Below are 17,937 nucleotides of genomic sequence, written 5' to 3'. Positions count from 1 at the left end.
ATCCTGGGATGTATGTTTACCTTTGTTTAAAATCAGCATACAGCGGTTGGTTTGGAAAACCTTCACTGCATATCCTGATCCCTTCCAAGACACCATTACAGCGTAGCTGCTCTAGAACCAAATAAGCATCCATTACATCTGAAGAAAAACGGTCACAATGAGTCCATGTCTAAAAAAATGCTTACCCTAGATTTTGTCCTAATTGCTGCATCTGAGGTTAAAAGAGTTTGAATCTAGTGTTCTCTACATCATAGGTAAGAGGATTCACTCACTCCCAGCCTCATGGCACTCAAAGAACCCATCCTATTATGTAGGAGTCTCCGAATAGGATTTACCTGGAATGAAACCTTTAGTTCACAGTTAGTCAAGATTTTATAAGCAAATACTCCTAGAAGATGAAAAAAATACATTTTTGCTAGAATGTAAATGACTGGCATTATACTCATTTGCCAGCCAAAAACCAGCTAAAGAGGGGATAAAACACAAAAGAGAACTGGCATCTCCAAGTAAGAAGGGGAGGGATTACAAGAAGGGGGAATACAATGAAAGGGGAAGGTGAGAACAGCCACAACATTGTGTTTACTGTTCTGTATTAGGAAAGAATGGGCCACATCCCGGCCTACGTTCTCTCCTGATTATCTTGAGAAAGCCTAAGTTGTATTCGATAGTATAAGCATTCTCCTAGTACCCCTTTGTTCCTGAGATGGAGCCCACTAGAACTGCAGCTGCAATCTCTGATAGGAGCCTTAGAAAAGCCAACCAATGAGCCACTGTATCTGGCTCTCAGCAAGGCTTCTGGAAGAAGCCAAGCAGCACTCTCCTAACAAAGACCTGCTAGAGTGTTATAAGGAAAATGGAATGAGATGATTCTCTGCTTATGCCCGGGGTCACAGAAATAAACTCTAAGCCATATATTCATAGTCCTGCACTCCCATCCCTTTCATAGACAGAAACAGATCATCTGTAAGAAGGAGCAGAAGTGGAGTTCTATGACACAATAGGGTCAAGCATGCTCATTCCCTTTAAGGACATATGAAGAACTGTTTTGATTAGATCATGAAGCTTTTCTTATGACTTTCTCTTAAGACTTAGAAAAAAAAAAAAAACCTGCTGAAATCAGAGCTGATTCGATGGGAGTCAACTCTCATAGGTAACAGAATTGCTCCAAAATAGAGGTAGCTAATTAGATTCCTTGCTAGATGGAAGCAGTGTCCCTAGATGCATTCAGAAACCCAGCTGATAAGAAACAATGAGGCAAAAACATACAGCATGAATGCACATGAAGGGTTTGCATTGCAAAAACTCAAACTGCAGCATCATTGTTTAGCATCACACTTTCCCAGAATAGGTCACAGGCTGTCAAGATGGGAGTCTTAATTACAGGAGGTTAATAAAAATGCAAGGTACTACAGAACCTCAGAAATCAGAATCAACAACATCTGGCTACATATTCCAAGGGTGATTAGTGCTCTGAAGACATAAGTGCTTGTCACATATACAACTTTGAGGCTGACAGCCTCCAACCAAGCTCCACAGAAGCCTGTAATTCCAAACAGAAGCCTGGGAATCTTCAAATCCAAGATGTAAGGAAAGTGATCCATGTAATTAATATCTGTAAAAACTTTGTTTTGTTAATTAAAAACGTAAATAATTCACAACCACCTATCTGTCTCATCACCGCCCTAGCACCATCCATTCATCAAAAAGTATTCACTACAAAAGCCAAGAAATGGAAACATTCTAAGTGTCCACTGATGGATGAATGGATAAAACAGTTGTGGTATATGTGTATAATGGAATATTATTCAGCCATATAAAAGGAGGAAATCCTGCCATGTGTGATAACACAGAAGGACCTCGAGGGCATTATGCTAAGGGAAATAAGCCAGACAGAGAAAGACAAATACCATACAATCTCATTTATGGTTCTATATATTTTTACCATAAGCTTCTTTGTCAAAAGCATTTTTGCTACAAATGTTTTCACTGCATAACTAATTGGCCATGCAGCAATTTTGCCATAAAAGATAAAATAACTGGTTGACAGTTTGGTTTCAACTGGTTGACAATTTGGTTTCATTTCTCCATTGACACAATACTCCCATTTTCTATACATGAATCTGAAAGAGGCTGAGGGCCTCAGAGGTGCAGAGTTGAACCCACATTTTCCATAGAACTTGGAATATCTACCAACAGACATGTGACAATATGCCAAGAACAAACAACAGTGTGGAAGGCTTTCATAACACAACACAAAGCTGTTACAAACATGTATCCTAGTATTTGGAAACCGATACCTCTCTCAATGAGGGAAGAAATTTTAGCAAAAAAGAAAATGTGTGATGCAGAACAAGGAGATGAATCAACAAGCCAAAAAATGTATAATGAACTATGAACAAAGACTTGGAAGATAAATGCTTAGGTTCAACCCACAAAGTAAAATCAGATATTTGTACCATATTGTCGTGAATCTACACACATTTTAAATTTATTCAAATATTTTATATTTCACAATAGTCTTTTTAATTTTGTTATTCATTTTTCATGTTTCATTATGTCCTTTTTAATGTCCCTCTTTCATTTTTTGTTATTTTATCTTTTATGACAAAATTGCCTTATGGCCAATTAGTTATGTGGGGAAAACGTTTGCAGCAAAAATGCTTGGGGCAAAGATGTTAATAGCAAAGAAGCTTATGGTGAAAATGCCAGACACACTCACTTAAATGTGGAATCTTCAAAAACCAAACAAACTCATAGAAAAAGAGATTCGATTTGTGGTTACCAGAGGTGGGGTGGAGGAGTGGAACTTGGATGAAGGTGGTCAAAAGATACAAACCTCCATTTTTAAGATAAACAAGTACAAGGGATGTAATGTGCAACATGATGACTATAGTTAACACTGCAGTATGGTATGTTGAAAGTTATTAAGAGAGTAAATACTAAGAGTTCTCATCACAAGGAAACATTTTTTTTTCTCTTTCTTTTTTTTGTATCTATAAGGGGCGATGGATGTCAACTAAACTTATAATCATTTCATGATGTATGTAAGGCAAACCATTATGCTGTGTACCTTAAACGTATAGAGTGCTGTGTGCCAATTATATCTCAATAAAATTGGAAGAAAAATAAAATACTTCTTAAAAAGTATCTACTGCCCAGAAGTACATAACTAAAGAGACAGGTAGTTTTAAGGAAAGGGAAGATATTACTATTATGAAGGAAGACTAGAGGGAGTTCTCAACAATTAGAAATGGATTTAGAAACTCTCTTGATGGTCAATTTAGATAATTTAGAACAAATGATTTCCTTTATGCTTAAATATCTACTTTAATCCCCAAATTGATTATTCAATCCCTTCTTATTATACTTTGCCCTTGTAGACAATGGCACAGAAGCTCATCCACATTTTAGCGTGAAATTCAAGAAGGAATTTAAATGATAATGTCAAGCATTCTAATGTTATCCAATTGAGTCTGCTTTGTGAAATCCTTCTGTATGTCCACTTGAATCTCAATTCAAAGGCAATCTTGAGGAGGTTTAAAAAACTCACTTTTAACTTATTTTAGCTTTTCTATCTGAAAATCTACCCTTATATAAAACAAACTGGTAAATATTTCATTAAAAGACATTCAACATAGCTTAAATCAAATGAATTTCCTAGTGTGGATTACAAAGAAATCTATTTACCTGACATTTTGTTCACATTGGGATTTATGCATCTCAAAAATGAGGTGCTGTTGATTTCAGGTTAGTCATCAACTTATTTAGGTTTTCCTAAAACAGAGATCATAACCAACACAAAATCACTTTGCAAATCATTAAAAACACCAATCTATGTCACAAAAGTCTCCATGTTGACCAACTTAGTCTTAAAGCCAGATGCATAGCAACAATAAAATAATGAATTCAACATTCTTCCCTGCTTACCAAAATACATTATTTCCTTCCCTTGACAAGTCAATATTTGTCTGACTGACATAGTCCTGTTGTGTATCATATCTACCTGTTTTAAATTTGGTAGCAATACTTTATGAATGGGCAATAAAATGGCTTGAAGAAAGAAACTGTTTCTCAGTTTCCTGCCTGGAAAATTTTTATCTTAGCTCAGTTTCTCTGGAAGCAGAATCTGAGATGGAGATTCTCGTTCAGGAGATTTATTTGGAGAAGGAGGGAAGTACAGTAGGGCAGGGGGAGAAAAAAGCAGTGGTATGGACTCAGTTTAGTCTGAGTCCTGCAGAAGCTCTGAGCACAAATGCACCAATTATACTACAGTTGGTACCTCCTTGAGACAAGGGAGGGGCCAGAATCTGAAGAGGAGAGTAAGGAGACAGATTAGCTTCCCATTCGACCAAGGGCAATTCTGGCAACTGTGAGTTATTATGAGCTAATATTTTCATAAGTGGTAAGATGGGCTGATAAAGGGGATCTAAGTAGGATACTGACAGTGTCCACAAAAGTCCATTAATATCAACATAATCTTTAACTTTTCCAACTTGGTTAACTTCAGATACTTTATCCTTATTTGAAGATGTAAAATTTGAAATAAGTAATAACATATGCAGATTGTGAGGTAGTTAATATATGAATAGATGCAATTAAAAATTACTTTATGCAGAGATGCAACCATTTGGAATGAAGCTCCTTTCTTGCCTTTCTTCTCCCCAAAGTGTAGAGCTAAAAAAAGAAGAAGAAAAGCACTAAAAAGGCCCTTTTCTGTCACATTACCAAACCCTGCTGATGAAAGCATAAATGTGTCAAAGTTCTAGAAGCAATATGGCTATGTCTACCAAAAGCTTTAAAAATATTCATGTCTCAACACAAAAGTCTATTTCTGGTGCTTTTCCTTAAGGAAATAGGCAACTGTGCACAGATACTCACTGCAGCATTGTTTAGTCATTAAAAAAAAAATAAGCAAAAAATTTAAATGGTAACAAATGTCTACCAACAGGAGATTGGTTACTTAAATTATGAAAGAGTATGCGTACAATGAAACACTGCAATCTTTTAAAATGATGATGCAGATCCATATAACTGGCATGGGAAGATTGCTCGGATTTATTTTGAGAGAAAAATTAGTCTACAAAATAGTTTGTATATTATGATACTGAGTGTGTATACATGTTTTTAAGTGTGATTGTATTACGGGTGACTATATACATAAAAAATGTTGGGTAGAGTATACACTAAAATATTAGCAATTGTGATCTCTCTATGTGAGATCAAAGGTAACTTTTATGTTCCTCTTTTTAGTTTTTCTATATTGTCTGTGTTTGGGGCAACACTCATGCATTACTTCTGCAATTTATAAAAACAATCTATTCCCACTTTCTTGAAGCAAAGGAATCTATGCTAAGCCAAACTGTTTTACAAACATTTGTGTAGCGCTAACTCATGAAGGTACAAAAGCATAACAACAAAACCCATAGGCAATCTGGAAAAAAAGCTGTCAATATGAAAAACTGATAAAATACTCTCTAGCTTGAGTAGCAACTGTGCTGAGGCAGATGTCATGAAGTTTAATCACTGATGTCCTATTGACATGCCCCAAGCCTTCCAAGTGAATCACTTGACTTCTTTGTACTTCCCCATGGAAAGGGGATACTACTACCTTCCTTTAATTTTTTAAAAGAATGGTAACTGGTTTACAGTACTTGGATTCTCCAGAAGAAAGTATGGTTATTATGAGTAATTTAATTGGGATGAGTCAGAAACTTGGAGGCAAGTCCTTTTTCAGGGGGTCCTTAAAAAATAATGAAAAAGGACATTCTGGACAATTCTCTTCTCGTTCAAAAGAACACAGCACACCCGGAAGAGTCAGAAGATAATTTCCTCTCTCATTCTCTGCTCAAACCACTCTCTGATTTCTTATGACCAGAGAATTACTCATCTGGGAGCCATACACTTATGTGGCCACTGTTTATCAGACTTCTCAGAGGTACTTTAGAAGCTATTAGAATCAAGCAAACGCACTACCTGCAGATTTTCAGGGTCCATACACAATAGATTCCATTTCTCAAGCTCCTCTTGAGGCGGGCCAACAGGATTTCAGGCATGCTTCTGAATTATGTCATCATGTGCTAATGCGGCTGGGAAGTGCTAAATTCTCTCCATTCCCTGGCCATGCCATCAGGAGTCCCAAAGCAGGCAACAGGGGACAGGAGTGAGCTTGAAGCTGGGTGTAAGACAAGAGGGTGAGAATGTCAGAAAGTAAGAGGACACATCCCACTTAAAGAACAGCTAGTACAGTTTGCCCCATTGCTACAAGGGCATCTGAAACCAGACTGGCCAGATTTTCTATTTTCCCATAATTTCCATTTTTCAAAAGAAAAAGGAAACCCAAATGTGTACGTGAGAACTTCCAATTTTTTTTTTTTAATCAGTGTGGACCAAACGTGTTTGAAGACCAGTTCTGCTCAGGAGATGCCAATCTGGCAGCTATGAACTGTGACAACTGTGTCCCTCTGCTGCTGGCAGTAGTCCAGACGTGAGGGTAATGGCAGCAACCTGGCCTCTGTGTCCTCCAAGGCTTTGTATCACGGTGCAGAAGTCTGAATTGGATCCTGAATCCAGGTAGTCTGTCCATCTCTCTGTTTTGTTTTTTTCCAGAAGACAGTGAGAGTGGAATAGGCACGAGGCTAGTAAGCACAAGTCCTGTTTCCTACCTTGCCTTTGCCATTTAGTAGTGTTAAATTAATGAAGCAAGGAGGCCATCAGACTGAGGTGGCTCTAATGCTGTGTGGCAGCCTATGTAAGCAAACAAAATCTAAGTCTGTTAATGCCCCAAGGTTACCAAATCAAAATGCTAAGGACAACCAATCGCAAACAGCCAACTGGGCTTTAGATACAGCTAATCAATAATTTCTTTACTTTGCTTCTACCTTTTTTCTATAAAAGTCTCTCCCTGAGCTCCTGTGGGTGGAATGCTGTTAACCACTTCTGATTTGGTGCTGCCCAATTTCAATTGCTTTTTCCTCAAATAAACTCTTAAAAATTTTAATATGCCTGAGTTTATCTTTCAACAGTAGATCTGTGAAACTTTAATTCTGTACTTGCTCCTATAAGATAGGGAGAGATTTCCCTTTACATGAATCTAAAAGGGCTAGGACAAGGATTGAGTAAGATAATGTACCTAAAAGTGCTTTGTAAATTACAGACTACTAAACAAGATTGGTTGTTAGTTGGTCAGCAAGTATTTATGGAGTGCCTGCTAAACAGGCATCTGCTACATGCTTGAGGATACACTTGAACAAGTGAGACATAATCTCTGCTCTCGTGAAGCTTACAAAAACCCCATTACTATAATATAAAAGCACTGTGAAAGAGAATTCCAAGATATTTGGGGGATATGTATTAAAGGAGCTTGTTATCTCTCCCAAATCACTTATCAAAACATGGTTTTCTGCTGTCTCTTCAGCTTGGTTAAGTAGAAGATAAAAGCAGGCTGGAGCAGTCTCCTTGAAATCTATCTACCTTAGAGCACCATTTCCCCGAAAAACCACCAGCCAGAGGACGGAAAGGCTAATAAGAGGGGATGACGCAGACCACAGGGATCAAACACAGATATCACAGGAAAGAAGCCAGGATTTTATAAGTGCTGAGGCAGACATGGGTTCCATTCGGAGGCTGAAAAATTGAGGAAGATTTTTCAACTCACCAGTGTTGGTACTGATGTAATTTTCAAAGAGTTTTGCCAGGAGTCTGTTGGACGACTTCTGAAATATAGCCACCACTGTTTCATTAAGAAAGGCTTTGTTCTTTTCAAGCCAGCCACTGACGTTATAAGGCACCTTTGGAAAGGCATGCAGTTCAGGTAACAAAAGAGGTGAATGCATAAGTTACTTAGAAAATTGTGTATTCCTTTTTAAAAAAATCATAAATTGTGTGGGTCCTTTAATTTTAAATCAGTTTGATGTAACAGTACTGAATAAATACTCCGGAAATCTATGTGCAACCCAAAGAGATTCTCAGGCTTTACCATTTACATTGTGGAAAGAAAGGACAAGAAGGGGAGGGAGGGAGAGGGAGAAAGAATCAGGGAGGGAAAGAAACACCAAGGAGAGGGAGGAAGAAATAGATGGCGTTTCCAGGAGAAACAATTCACATCAGCCCTCCTTCATAGGCAAGAACAGATGCAATAAAACAACTGTCTCTGACACACAGTGAGCATTCTAAAAACATTATCAATGATATTTTACTATAAATATCATTATAATTAATATTCAAGGATATCAAAGAAGAGATTTATAAGCATATCTAGGTACAACTGGCAGGTCATTTTTAGGTCGAAGTATTATTTTATCCTTCGTCGGTTCTCTTTTTGTGCCATTCAGAATTACTGACCAGAAGCATAAAAGCAGAAAGAAGGGGCATGCGCACGCACACATACACACACACACACTCCAGTGGGGAAATGAGGAGAGGGAGTGAGGGTTATTAGGAATCTTTGTTGGTCATAGTTTGGAGACCATTACTTCACAGTACTCTTTATGAGAGAAGGGGAAAAAAATCTTCAATAAAAAGATCAATTGAAATCACTCGTTCACACAATGTTAAGTTGAAAGGAAGGACAAGTAAGGAAAAGCCCATGTCTTTGATGGTCTCCATAACTTTCTGAAGCTGTCTTACTTTGAGTTGGGGTGACAGAGTCGATTTTGAGATTTTTGACCTCTGTTTTTATAGTATGGGTGTTTCATATCCTAAGTGCTAAAAGGCTACACCAACTTTTTTGGGGGACCTGAGATTTATTTTGTTCATCTCTTTAATCTAAACATTACTTATATATTATCTAAGGATTTGGGCTGAGTACATTTGAAACAGAGGCAGGAAAATTCAGGGCTGAGGGTCTAGAGGTAACTTACCACTCCTGCACAATGGACAAGGTCAAAGTGAGCTTCATCTTTCTTCTTATTGTCAGTTTTGGGCTTCTGGAAATGAACTGGCTTTCCAAAATGGTTGTCAGAAAGTTTGGTCTTGAAAGTCACATCTGCAGCCTGATGAAACATACATTCCTCTTCAAGGATGGAAAAGATGCCCATTGGCTGTTGGAGATACAGATGAACAGCAGCTGAAAAAAACACCAGTAAGCAGTATTTTCAGTAGAGGGTCAATGTAAATTCTTTCCTATGAACCTAATTAGTTGACAAGGAGAAAGGAGCTTCACTACATATAATTAGCCAATCATCCATTCAACAAATATTTATTAAATACCTACTAGGTACCAGGCACCAGCAGGAGCTGGGGATGAAGCCATGAGCCACATTCACAAAGTGTCTGTCCTCAGGGTACTTACATTCTAGTGGAGCAGACAGACAATAAACAAGTAAACACTAAATAAATAACTTAGTTTTCCATAAAGTCTCTGAAGGAATCATGCAAAGTAAAGAGAGAGAATGACTGGGGCTATGTGAGAGCTATTTTAGTAGGAGAGTCCAGTAAAACCCTCTGACCTGAATGAGAAGAGCAAATCCTGAGAAGACCTGTGCACAACTGTACTGGGCAGAAAAATGAAGAGTGCAAAGGCCCTGAGGCAGGAGCACCCTTGCCAAATTTCAGGTCCTACCAGAGGCAAGTGTGGACAGAGCAGAGCTAGTCGGAGAGAGTGCGTGGAAGGAGAGATGCAGTACTGGATCCCAAAGGCTTTATAGGCCATGGTAAGACATTTGGATTTTACTTTAAGTGTAATGGGAGGCCTTTGGAGATTTTTTAAGTGATGTGATTTAATTAATACTTGAAAAGGATTATTTGTTTAGGAAGGGGTTGGCAAAGTAAAGCCTATGGGCTAATCCTGCCTATGGTTTGTATTGGAAAGCCGGTGAGCTAATAATGGTTTTTACATGTTTAAAGGGTTGTTTAAAAAAGCAACCAAGAAAGGATATGTGATAGAAAACTGATGACAGCATCAGAAAGCTTTTTCTCTAAAGGGCCATATAGTAAAGCTCTTAGACTTTGTGGGCCACAGAGTCTCTGCTGCTCCTTTGCCATCAACTCAGTCATTTCAGTCCTGAAAGCACTAATTGACGATATGTAAATAAAACAGGTGTGACAATGTTGCATTCAAACTTTATTTACAAAAATAGGCTATTTTTACAAAAATAGGCTGACTTTACAAAAATAGGCTGACTTTGGCCCACAGGGTCATAGTTTGCTGAACGCTGATCTAGTTGATTGATAGTGTTGGAGACTGTGAGAGGTCACTGAAACGTGATGCTGGTGGAGAGTAGAGCTGAGTCATAGCTTGCTGATGGATAGAACGTGGGGTGTAGTAGAAAGAGGAAGGATGACCAGGTTTTGGTTTGAGCAAATGGGTAGTGGATGCTGCCATTAACCAATATAGGGTGTATACACATGGGGAAAAACAGGTATGGGTGGGGGGGAAAGATGAAGGATTCCTACATTTGCAAATCTATTTGTGGATTTGTATGTTCATTTATCTACTCCACAAACATTTTTGAAATGACTTCTATGAACAAATCACTGTACCAAACACTTTGGGTTATAACAGAAGAATCAGACATGGGCTCTGGCTGCAGAGCATCTAACTGAGAAGACAAGACATGCACATAATATGTAGACTACAAAGCAAACAGAAAATATCATGAGAGTTCCAAGATAGAACCATGACCCCTTGGTCCAACAACATAGATTTCATGATTCTCTACCAATCCTTTGTACCTAAGAACCACAAATGCTCAGGTTTGGGAGAGACATAGGTCTGGCCCAACCCACCGAAAAGCTCCTTGAATTCCATTTACAATTTCTCTCTAAAAAGTAGGTTAGCCTATGCTTGAATATTTTCATGGAGAAGGAACACACCAACTTCGAGTCAAGGCTCTGGCTGGGTGATATATGAAAGGAAAATTTGTTTGTGGTTTAGAATCCTTTGTTCAAAATTATGCCACTGGAGCATACGAATGGGTCTAATTTGGATTATTACATTCTTGAAGAACATGTTTTTTATCCACCTGAGTCTATCATTCTAATATACGGACTATGGTTTTCTACCTCTTTTGTCTAGTCTCAGACTTAGAATCTGCACTTTATAGAAAATGTATTGAATGACATTCCAGCAATAACTCTTGTACTGAAGGGCTCTGGCACATCTTCTTTCTTCCCAAGCATCCAGGTGGGGGATGATGCAGTGAGTAAATATGCAAAATCTTGCTCCTGGCGTCACTGACCTTGCAAGTTCTTGGCAAAGTGAGAAATGTGGAGGAGAACAAGCAGGAGGAAGGAGAACCTGATAAAACTAAACAATTGAGTCACCGGTACAGGGTCTTAGAGGTGTGGACTCCATCTTGTAGTGCATATTTTCCTACCACAGAAATAGTCAACCTTCAGTGAACACTAGAATGAATCATTTAAAAATGTAAGCATCTCCTGGGATGGTGCCTGTTGACAAGAGGGATGTGGCAAAGCCTCACAGGGAGCAGCAGCCCCCATCTCCAGCAGAGCCACCTTCCATACATGAGGACCATCGTGTCCCTGGGACACCAATGAAGCCATCTTCTGTTTGGAGATGAATGGATGTTTTATGCAAAGCAAGTAGATGTCACAGCTCAAAACGTAACAATTAAACCACTGAGGAGGAAAAAAACGCTATTTCTTCAGGGTCTTCTCTATTTCTCCAATGCTTAGGAAGTATAAAACCCCTAATAAATATGAGGCCTTCTAGCAAATTAATTTCCAAGTAGGTCAGGAAAAAAAGTAATTATGTTCTGTCCCGCAGCATCAATTGTCTTCTAGCACACAGTATATGGTCTAAGTCAGTTGCCCTGACTCCGAACATTAATGCTGTAACCTCTCCTTCTTCAAATCTTATCAATTCTGCCTTCCTCTCTTTTTACATCTGTTACTTTCTTATTATTTCCATGTCTGCTGTCCTGATTCAGGGCCTCTATTTCTCACCTGCTGTAATAGATTCTTAATTGCCCTAACTCTAGCTTTCCTCCCATCCCAGACCCCATACATAAACCCACCAGATTAAACCCAAGCATCTATAACTGCCCCATTGCCCGATGTGGAAACTTCTCTGGCTCCCCATTGCCTAAAAAACTGTCAAAATTCATTAAGATCCCTTCACAGCCTGACCCTCCTTTTTTACTTCTAGATACTTCCGTTTGTATACTCCGAGCTCTAAGCAGATTTTGAAATGTGTCCATTGCTTTCCTGTCTCTAAGGCTTTGCTCTTGCCTGTCCCTTCACATGCTCACTATCTTCCTCTTTTCACCTGCTGAAATCATATCCATTTCTTCAGACCCAGCTGAAAATTTACCCCCCTTCCCAGCAGGCCTTCTTAGATTCCTGCAGGCAGAGGTGACCTCTGCTCTTCTGAGCTCTGTGGGCCTTTGTCTGTGCCTTTACTGCATTTATCCTGACACATATTTCTACATTTATTAGACTTACAAATATCCTATTTGACTGCATACATCCTAAGGGCAAGGGCTATTTTTAACAAATGCTTAAGTTTTCCACAGCATTTCATTCAAAGTTTTATGAATAGTAATGTAGTATTAGGCCTAAAATTAAGGTCCAATATTTTGTGGGCTTTGACATCAGGGGAACACCAGGAAAGCCTCAAATGACCTGATCAGGGGTTCCCTTCCCCATGTTCTACAGTGGGTTAGGTCCTCCAGCCATGCAACATTCTTTATCATGGGAACAGGCACAGAGCCTGCTTCTTCTTTTTTTTTTTTTTTTTTAATTTTATTTATTTATTTATTTTTGGCTGCATTGGATCTTTTGTTGCTGCACACGGGCTTTCTCTAGTTGCAGCGAGCGGGGGCTACTCTTCGCTGTGGTGCACCGGCTTCTCATTGCAGTGGCTTCTCTTGTTGTGGAGCACGGGCTCTAGGCGTGCAGGCTTCAGTAGTTGTGGCACACGGGCTCAGTAGTTGTGTCTCATGGGCTCTAGAGCGCAGGCTCAGTAGTTGTGGTGCACGGGATTAGTTGCTCTGCGGGCATGTGGGATCTTCCCGGACCAGGACTCCAACCCGTGTCCCCTGCATTGGCAGGTGGATTCTTAACCACTGCGCCAACAGGGAAGTCCCGAGCCTGCTTATTCTTGAGCAAGGGATTTCAGTTACCTGCAAGCCCATATTCAAACAAGACAATCACATCCTCCAGTGGGAATCAGTGTCACCTCACCCTATTATTACTACAAAGCCCAGCTCCCACAGCTCTCGCTTTTTCATTCTGCTCCCAAGTGTAACTTCCATGTGACCTCACATGGCAGGCAGTGTCCTCCTCCCCCAGGCTGTGAGTATATGTGACTTATAAGCTGCTGTCAATCTCATCTGTCCAGTGTCAGGGGTCGTATGTTCAGCCATTCCCATAACCCTAGGATAGGAATCCCTCTCTCACCAGTGGAGTGAGGAGGAAGTGATCAAAACAAGTAGTTGCTAAATATATTTACTTGTTAAACTTTGGAAACTAGTAAAATTTTGGTCTTAAGACATCTTTGCAATTATATCCTCAGTACCTTGAGTGCCAGGATGATGTCTCTGGTTTGTGTTTCTCACAACCCTTAGCAGAGTAGGCCCTGAGGTGACTAAAATCTAGGTTCTCAGCAAATTTCTGTTAAGGAATTGATTGATAGGCAAACACTAAGACATACAGGTTCAAGCTTTGGGACCTGGGCTGCTTTGCTGTGGGCAATAGTTAGGCAGAAAGTAAGAGTTGTGAGCCAAAAAACACAATGTTATATGTTTAAAGAAAATATTCATGTGCATACAAGGGATAACTAACTAGATATTAATGTGATTCATTTTATAATAAAAACACCAGAATTAGCATATCCAAAGAACTCTACTTGGGAGACAACAACAGTCATTGCCAGGATGCTACCAGGATTTAAACATTTTAGAAACTTCTATGGGATATCTGACACCTTTGACTATTGGCATGTGGAAACATCCTGTTGTCTGACCATGGATCATTGCATAGAAACAAGCACAAGTTATTTGGGTCAAGTCAGACAAATAAGGTGAAAAATGTGACAAAGTTGGTAATAGAGTTTGGACTCGAAAACAGTTAAGATGATCAGTATTAAAGTTAATTTTCTCTCAAAGATAGTAACAATCTAACAATTTATCCCAATCCCTGTCCCATGAGGGACTTTTTCCAAAAGAGCTGAATTGTTGGAAGAAGGATGTAGCCTCTCAAGGTGACTCATCGAAGGGGCAACAGTTTTTAAATATATAATTTTGGATGTATTTGTTTTAAAAAATAATAAAAATAATCTCTTTACCAATACCTAATGTAAAACCATAAATGTAATCAGTGTTAATACTTTGATATGTAAATTATTGATGCTCAAGTTCTAAACAAACTAGAACATTTCAAGTAATCAGATAAGTGTGAGCTAATCCTGTAATAGATCTGTTCACTGCATATGTATAGAAGATTACTGTATGTTTGAAGACCAAATTAACAAAGTTGGTATGAAAATACTTTTTTTTAGTTTGATATAAACTTTTCTGTACATGTAAAAACACAAAACTTACATGTATGAAAATCTCTCTTTTCCTGATATACACACACACAGATGCATTCTATAAGACATATTACATGTACTGATGTATTTTAGTTCCTTTGAAAACTTCCCATGATGCATTCTGTTTCAAGGAGTGAGTTTGATCGTTAATATTTCCTACAAATTTCCTTCATGTACCTGAGCAAAGACAATGATCTTTTCAAAATATAGAATCGTTTCAAGAAACATTTTGGTATTCTGCATTTGCCTGACCTGAACACCTTTGAAATCATTCACAGGAAAACAAAGACTTATCTTTTCCTTCTATCATCTGCTCAGTTTTGTTTCTTTTTTCTCATTTTATCATATCAGTAGAAAGTACAACAGGAAATTACATCTAGGTTGCTAGTGTCTTATTTAGAATAACCTTGTCATAAATAAGATAACAGGCTTCAGATCAACTACAAATCAGTAGCATTCACAGGGCTATTAGGATCTGAATAATGTCTGCATCCCACCTTCCTGCCTGAACACAGTATCTTGTCATAATCAGAGTAAGTAGATATTATAGGTGACAATTGCCCGAAGTTAAATCTGCCCCTAGAAGGGGCTCCAGTTCTATTGTTTCATTTCTAATTAGGAAACTATAGCTTTAATAATGCCACCAAATATTTACCAGATCTTGGTTAGGTCATTATTATCATTATTTTTAATCAGCTCACAAGCTGGTTCATTATCATTATTTTTTTAATCAGCGTGTCCTCCCCCCAGGAAGTTCACTGGTTATAAAACAAGAAAAATCAATGTGATGTCCACTCCTGTTAGGAATAATGGCTACTATCAAGGAAGATTTAGTTTCATCTAAGTCTAACATATAAAATGGGTGGGACAGTGATTGATACAATCTGGACCCCACAAAGGACAGTGAAAGGTTAGTCACCCTTGCCCCTTCATTACAGGGTTGCTGAGAATCAGATGTGACAGCATAGCATAGCTTCCTAGACCTGTGTCCAGAATTCACTGCAATCCATGGCTATAGCAAGACACAAGGGCATGTAGCTGCTCACACCCCACCATGGTTGCTTCCTTGGACAAAGCCACAGGAAAAACCATACTGAATTTCCCCAGAAAATCTGGTTTATCTTTTCCAGAACACATGGAAATAGTTCAAAGTAGAGGAACATCATCGAATTCAGAAACCATACACTGCAGCTAATTTACTAGTAAGCCATGAAGTATTGTCATAAATTACTTAAACTAACTGGTACTTGTCCAATTAAATGAACAAACTACATCCTTCAAGGTAGAGGCCTTGAGGATTTATGGCAATGGTTTGTTTGCATGCTAATTTGCCAAATTTCGTTAAGCTGCTCTGGGTCTACTCACGCACCTTATGTTAATCAGCCAGGCCCTACAGGGTTCATCTTTTCAGCTCTGTGTTTTTCCAGTCAAGAACAGGACCCTTTTTCATCTCAACAAGCTTCCTCACCTATTAACAGTGGAGGTCATGCGTAAGCAGCAAATGTGTAGCGACAGTGTGAGTTAGAGATGATGGAGTAGGTAACTGACGTGAGAGTTTAGTTACGATGCCACGGTGCGGCACAAAAAAGAACATTAAGAGAAAATGTGCAGAGCTCTCCTGCCCTATTTCCCATCCCCTTCACAGAGCCTGGGTCCTGACATGGATCAACATGGCAGGCAGCGACAAGTCTCCTTAAACGAAGATGGATGAGGAGAAAAACACGCATCACCTTCTCAATGAGATCTTTGCAGGCTTGCAAGTCCAGGACAAACTCAATGGACACCCAGTCAATGCCTTCTCTCCTCTTTTCCTCTTGCTTCAAAACCAGCATGTGCTGACTGAAGAACTGTTGTAAATTTTCAGTGGTAAAATTAATGCAAATTTCTTCAAGGCTGTTATACTTCAAGGCTGTGATTAGGTAGGAAGAAGAGATAAAAATAAAATTGAGAAAATGGTTATTATTGAAGGTGATGGTTAATTAACTTGATTGTGGTGATTATTTCACAGTGTATATGTGCACCAAATCATTAAGTTGTGCTACTTAAATATATACATTTTTTAGTTGTCAAATATAACTCAATAAAAAAAGAAATAAAATTGAGGTCCACTTGCAAAAATGTAAAGAGAAAACCATAACCACTATCATATGTTGGCAAATAGACCCAATAAGTAAAAATAGCACAATTAAATTCTTACCTCCTTCATCTATACCTGCAAACTAAAGATTATGACAGTCAAATAACACTTAATGATACTACAATTCAAAATCATACAAGATGTCTTTATTTACTTCTATTTAAGGCTGAATTAATTTCTTAGCACTATTAATTATAATAATAGTTATTGCTATTTGTTACTATTAATAATAGCTTTTTCCAACCAAAGTAACTCTTCAGGTTTGCACAGAATGAATCTCACCATGCTTTGACTAAATTTTCTGAAATTCAATTCACATAGACTAATCTCCTTGTAAATATACATTGACTTCATTCTTACTAAATATACTTACATTAAGCATCTCAAAACCAACAATGTCAAGAATGCCAATGAAGATTAGCTTCAAGATGGCGAACAAGTAAGACATGGAGATCACCTTCCTCCCCACAAATACATCAGAAATACATCTACACGTGGAACAACTCCTGCAGAACACCTACTGAACGCTGGCAGAAGACCTCAGACCTACCGAAAGGCAAGAAACTCCCCACGTACCTGGGTAGGGCAAAAGAAAAAAGGGAAAACAGAGACAAAAGAATAGGGACGGGACCTGCACCAGTGGGAAGTAACTGTGAAGGAGGAAAGGTTTCCACACACTAGGAAGCCCCTTCACTGGTGGGGACATGAGGTGGCGGGGGTGAAGCTTCAGAGCCACGGAGGAGAGCGCAGCAACAGGGGTGCGGAGGGCAAAGCGGAGAGATTCCCGCACAGAGGACGAGGGCCGACCGGCACTCACCAGCCCGAGAGGCTTGTCTGCTCACCCACCAGGGCGGGCAGGGGCTGCGAGCTGAGGCTCGGGCTTCGGTCGGAGCGCCGGGAGAGGACTGGGGTTGGCTGCGTGAACACAGCCTGAAGGGGGTTAGTGCGCCACAGCTAGCCGGGAGGGAGTCCGGGAAAGTCTGGAGGTGCCGAAGAGGCAAGAGACTTTTTCTTCCCTCTTTGTTTCCTGGTGCGCAAAGAGAGGGGATTCAGAGCACCGCCTAAATGAGCTCCAGAGATGGGTGCGAGCCGCGGCTATCAGCACGGACCCCAGAGATGGGAGCCTGTGCAGCCTGCCACTGCCAGGGTCCCGTGATCCAGGGACAACTTCCCCGGGAGAACGCACGGGGAACCTCAGGCTTGTGCAACGTCATGCCGGCCTCTGCCGCCGCAGGCTCGCCCCGCACTCCGTGCCCCTCCCTCCCCCTGCCCTGAATGAGCCAGAGCCCCCGCATCAGCAGCTCCTTTA

The 17,937-nt window shown here is 39.6% G+C and overlaps 1 protein-coding gene across 1 annotated transcript in view; it reads right to left on the bottom strand.

Annotated features, from left to right (window-relative positions):
- The window catches only part of MYH15 (myosin heavy chain 15), a 185,666-nt gene that overhangs the window by 100,286 nt on the left and 67,443 nt on the right, over positions 1–17,937 (bottom strand). Inside the window, 8 exon segments of the mRNA XM_060149051.1 lie at positions 21–138; positions 3,688–3,723; positions 3,726–3,774; positions 4,607–4,674; positions 7,655–7,787; positions 8,859–9,038; positions 16,222–16,392; positions 17,002–17,045. Coding sequence (XP_060005034.1) covers positions 21–138; positions 3,688–3,723; positions 3,726–3,774; positions 4,607–4,674; positions 7,655–7,787; positions 8,859–9,038; positions 16,222–16,392; positions 17,002–17,045 — 799 coding nt within the window.

Source organism: Lagenorhynchus albirostris, chromosome 5 (assembly GCF_949774975.1).
Source record: "Lagenorhynchus albirostris chromosome 5, mLagAlb1.1, whole genome shotgun sequence".
In the NCBI taxonomy this organism is placed as follows: domain Eukaryota; kingdom Metazoa; phylum Chordata; class Mammalia; order Artiodactyla; family Delphinidae; genus Lagenorhynchus; species Lagenorhynchus albirostris.
Note: the sequence above shows the minus strand (reverse complement) of the source record. Positions and strands in the feature narration are given on the sequence as shown.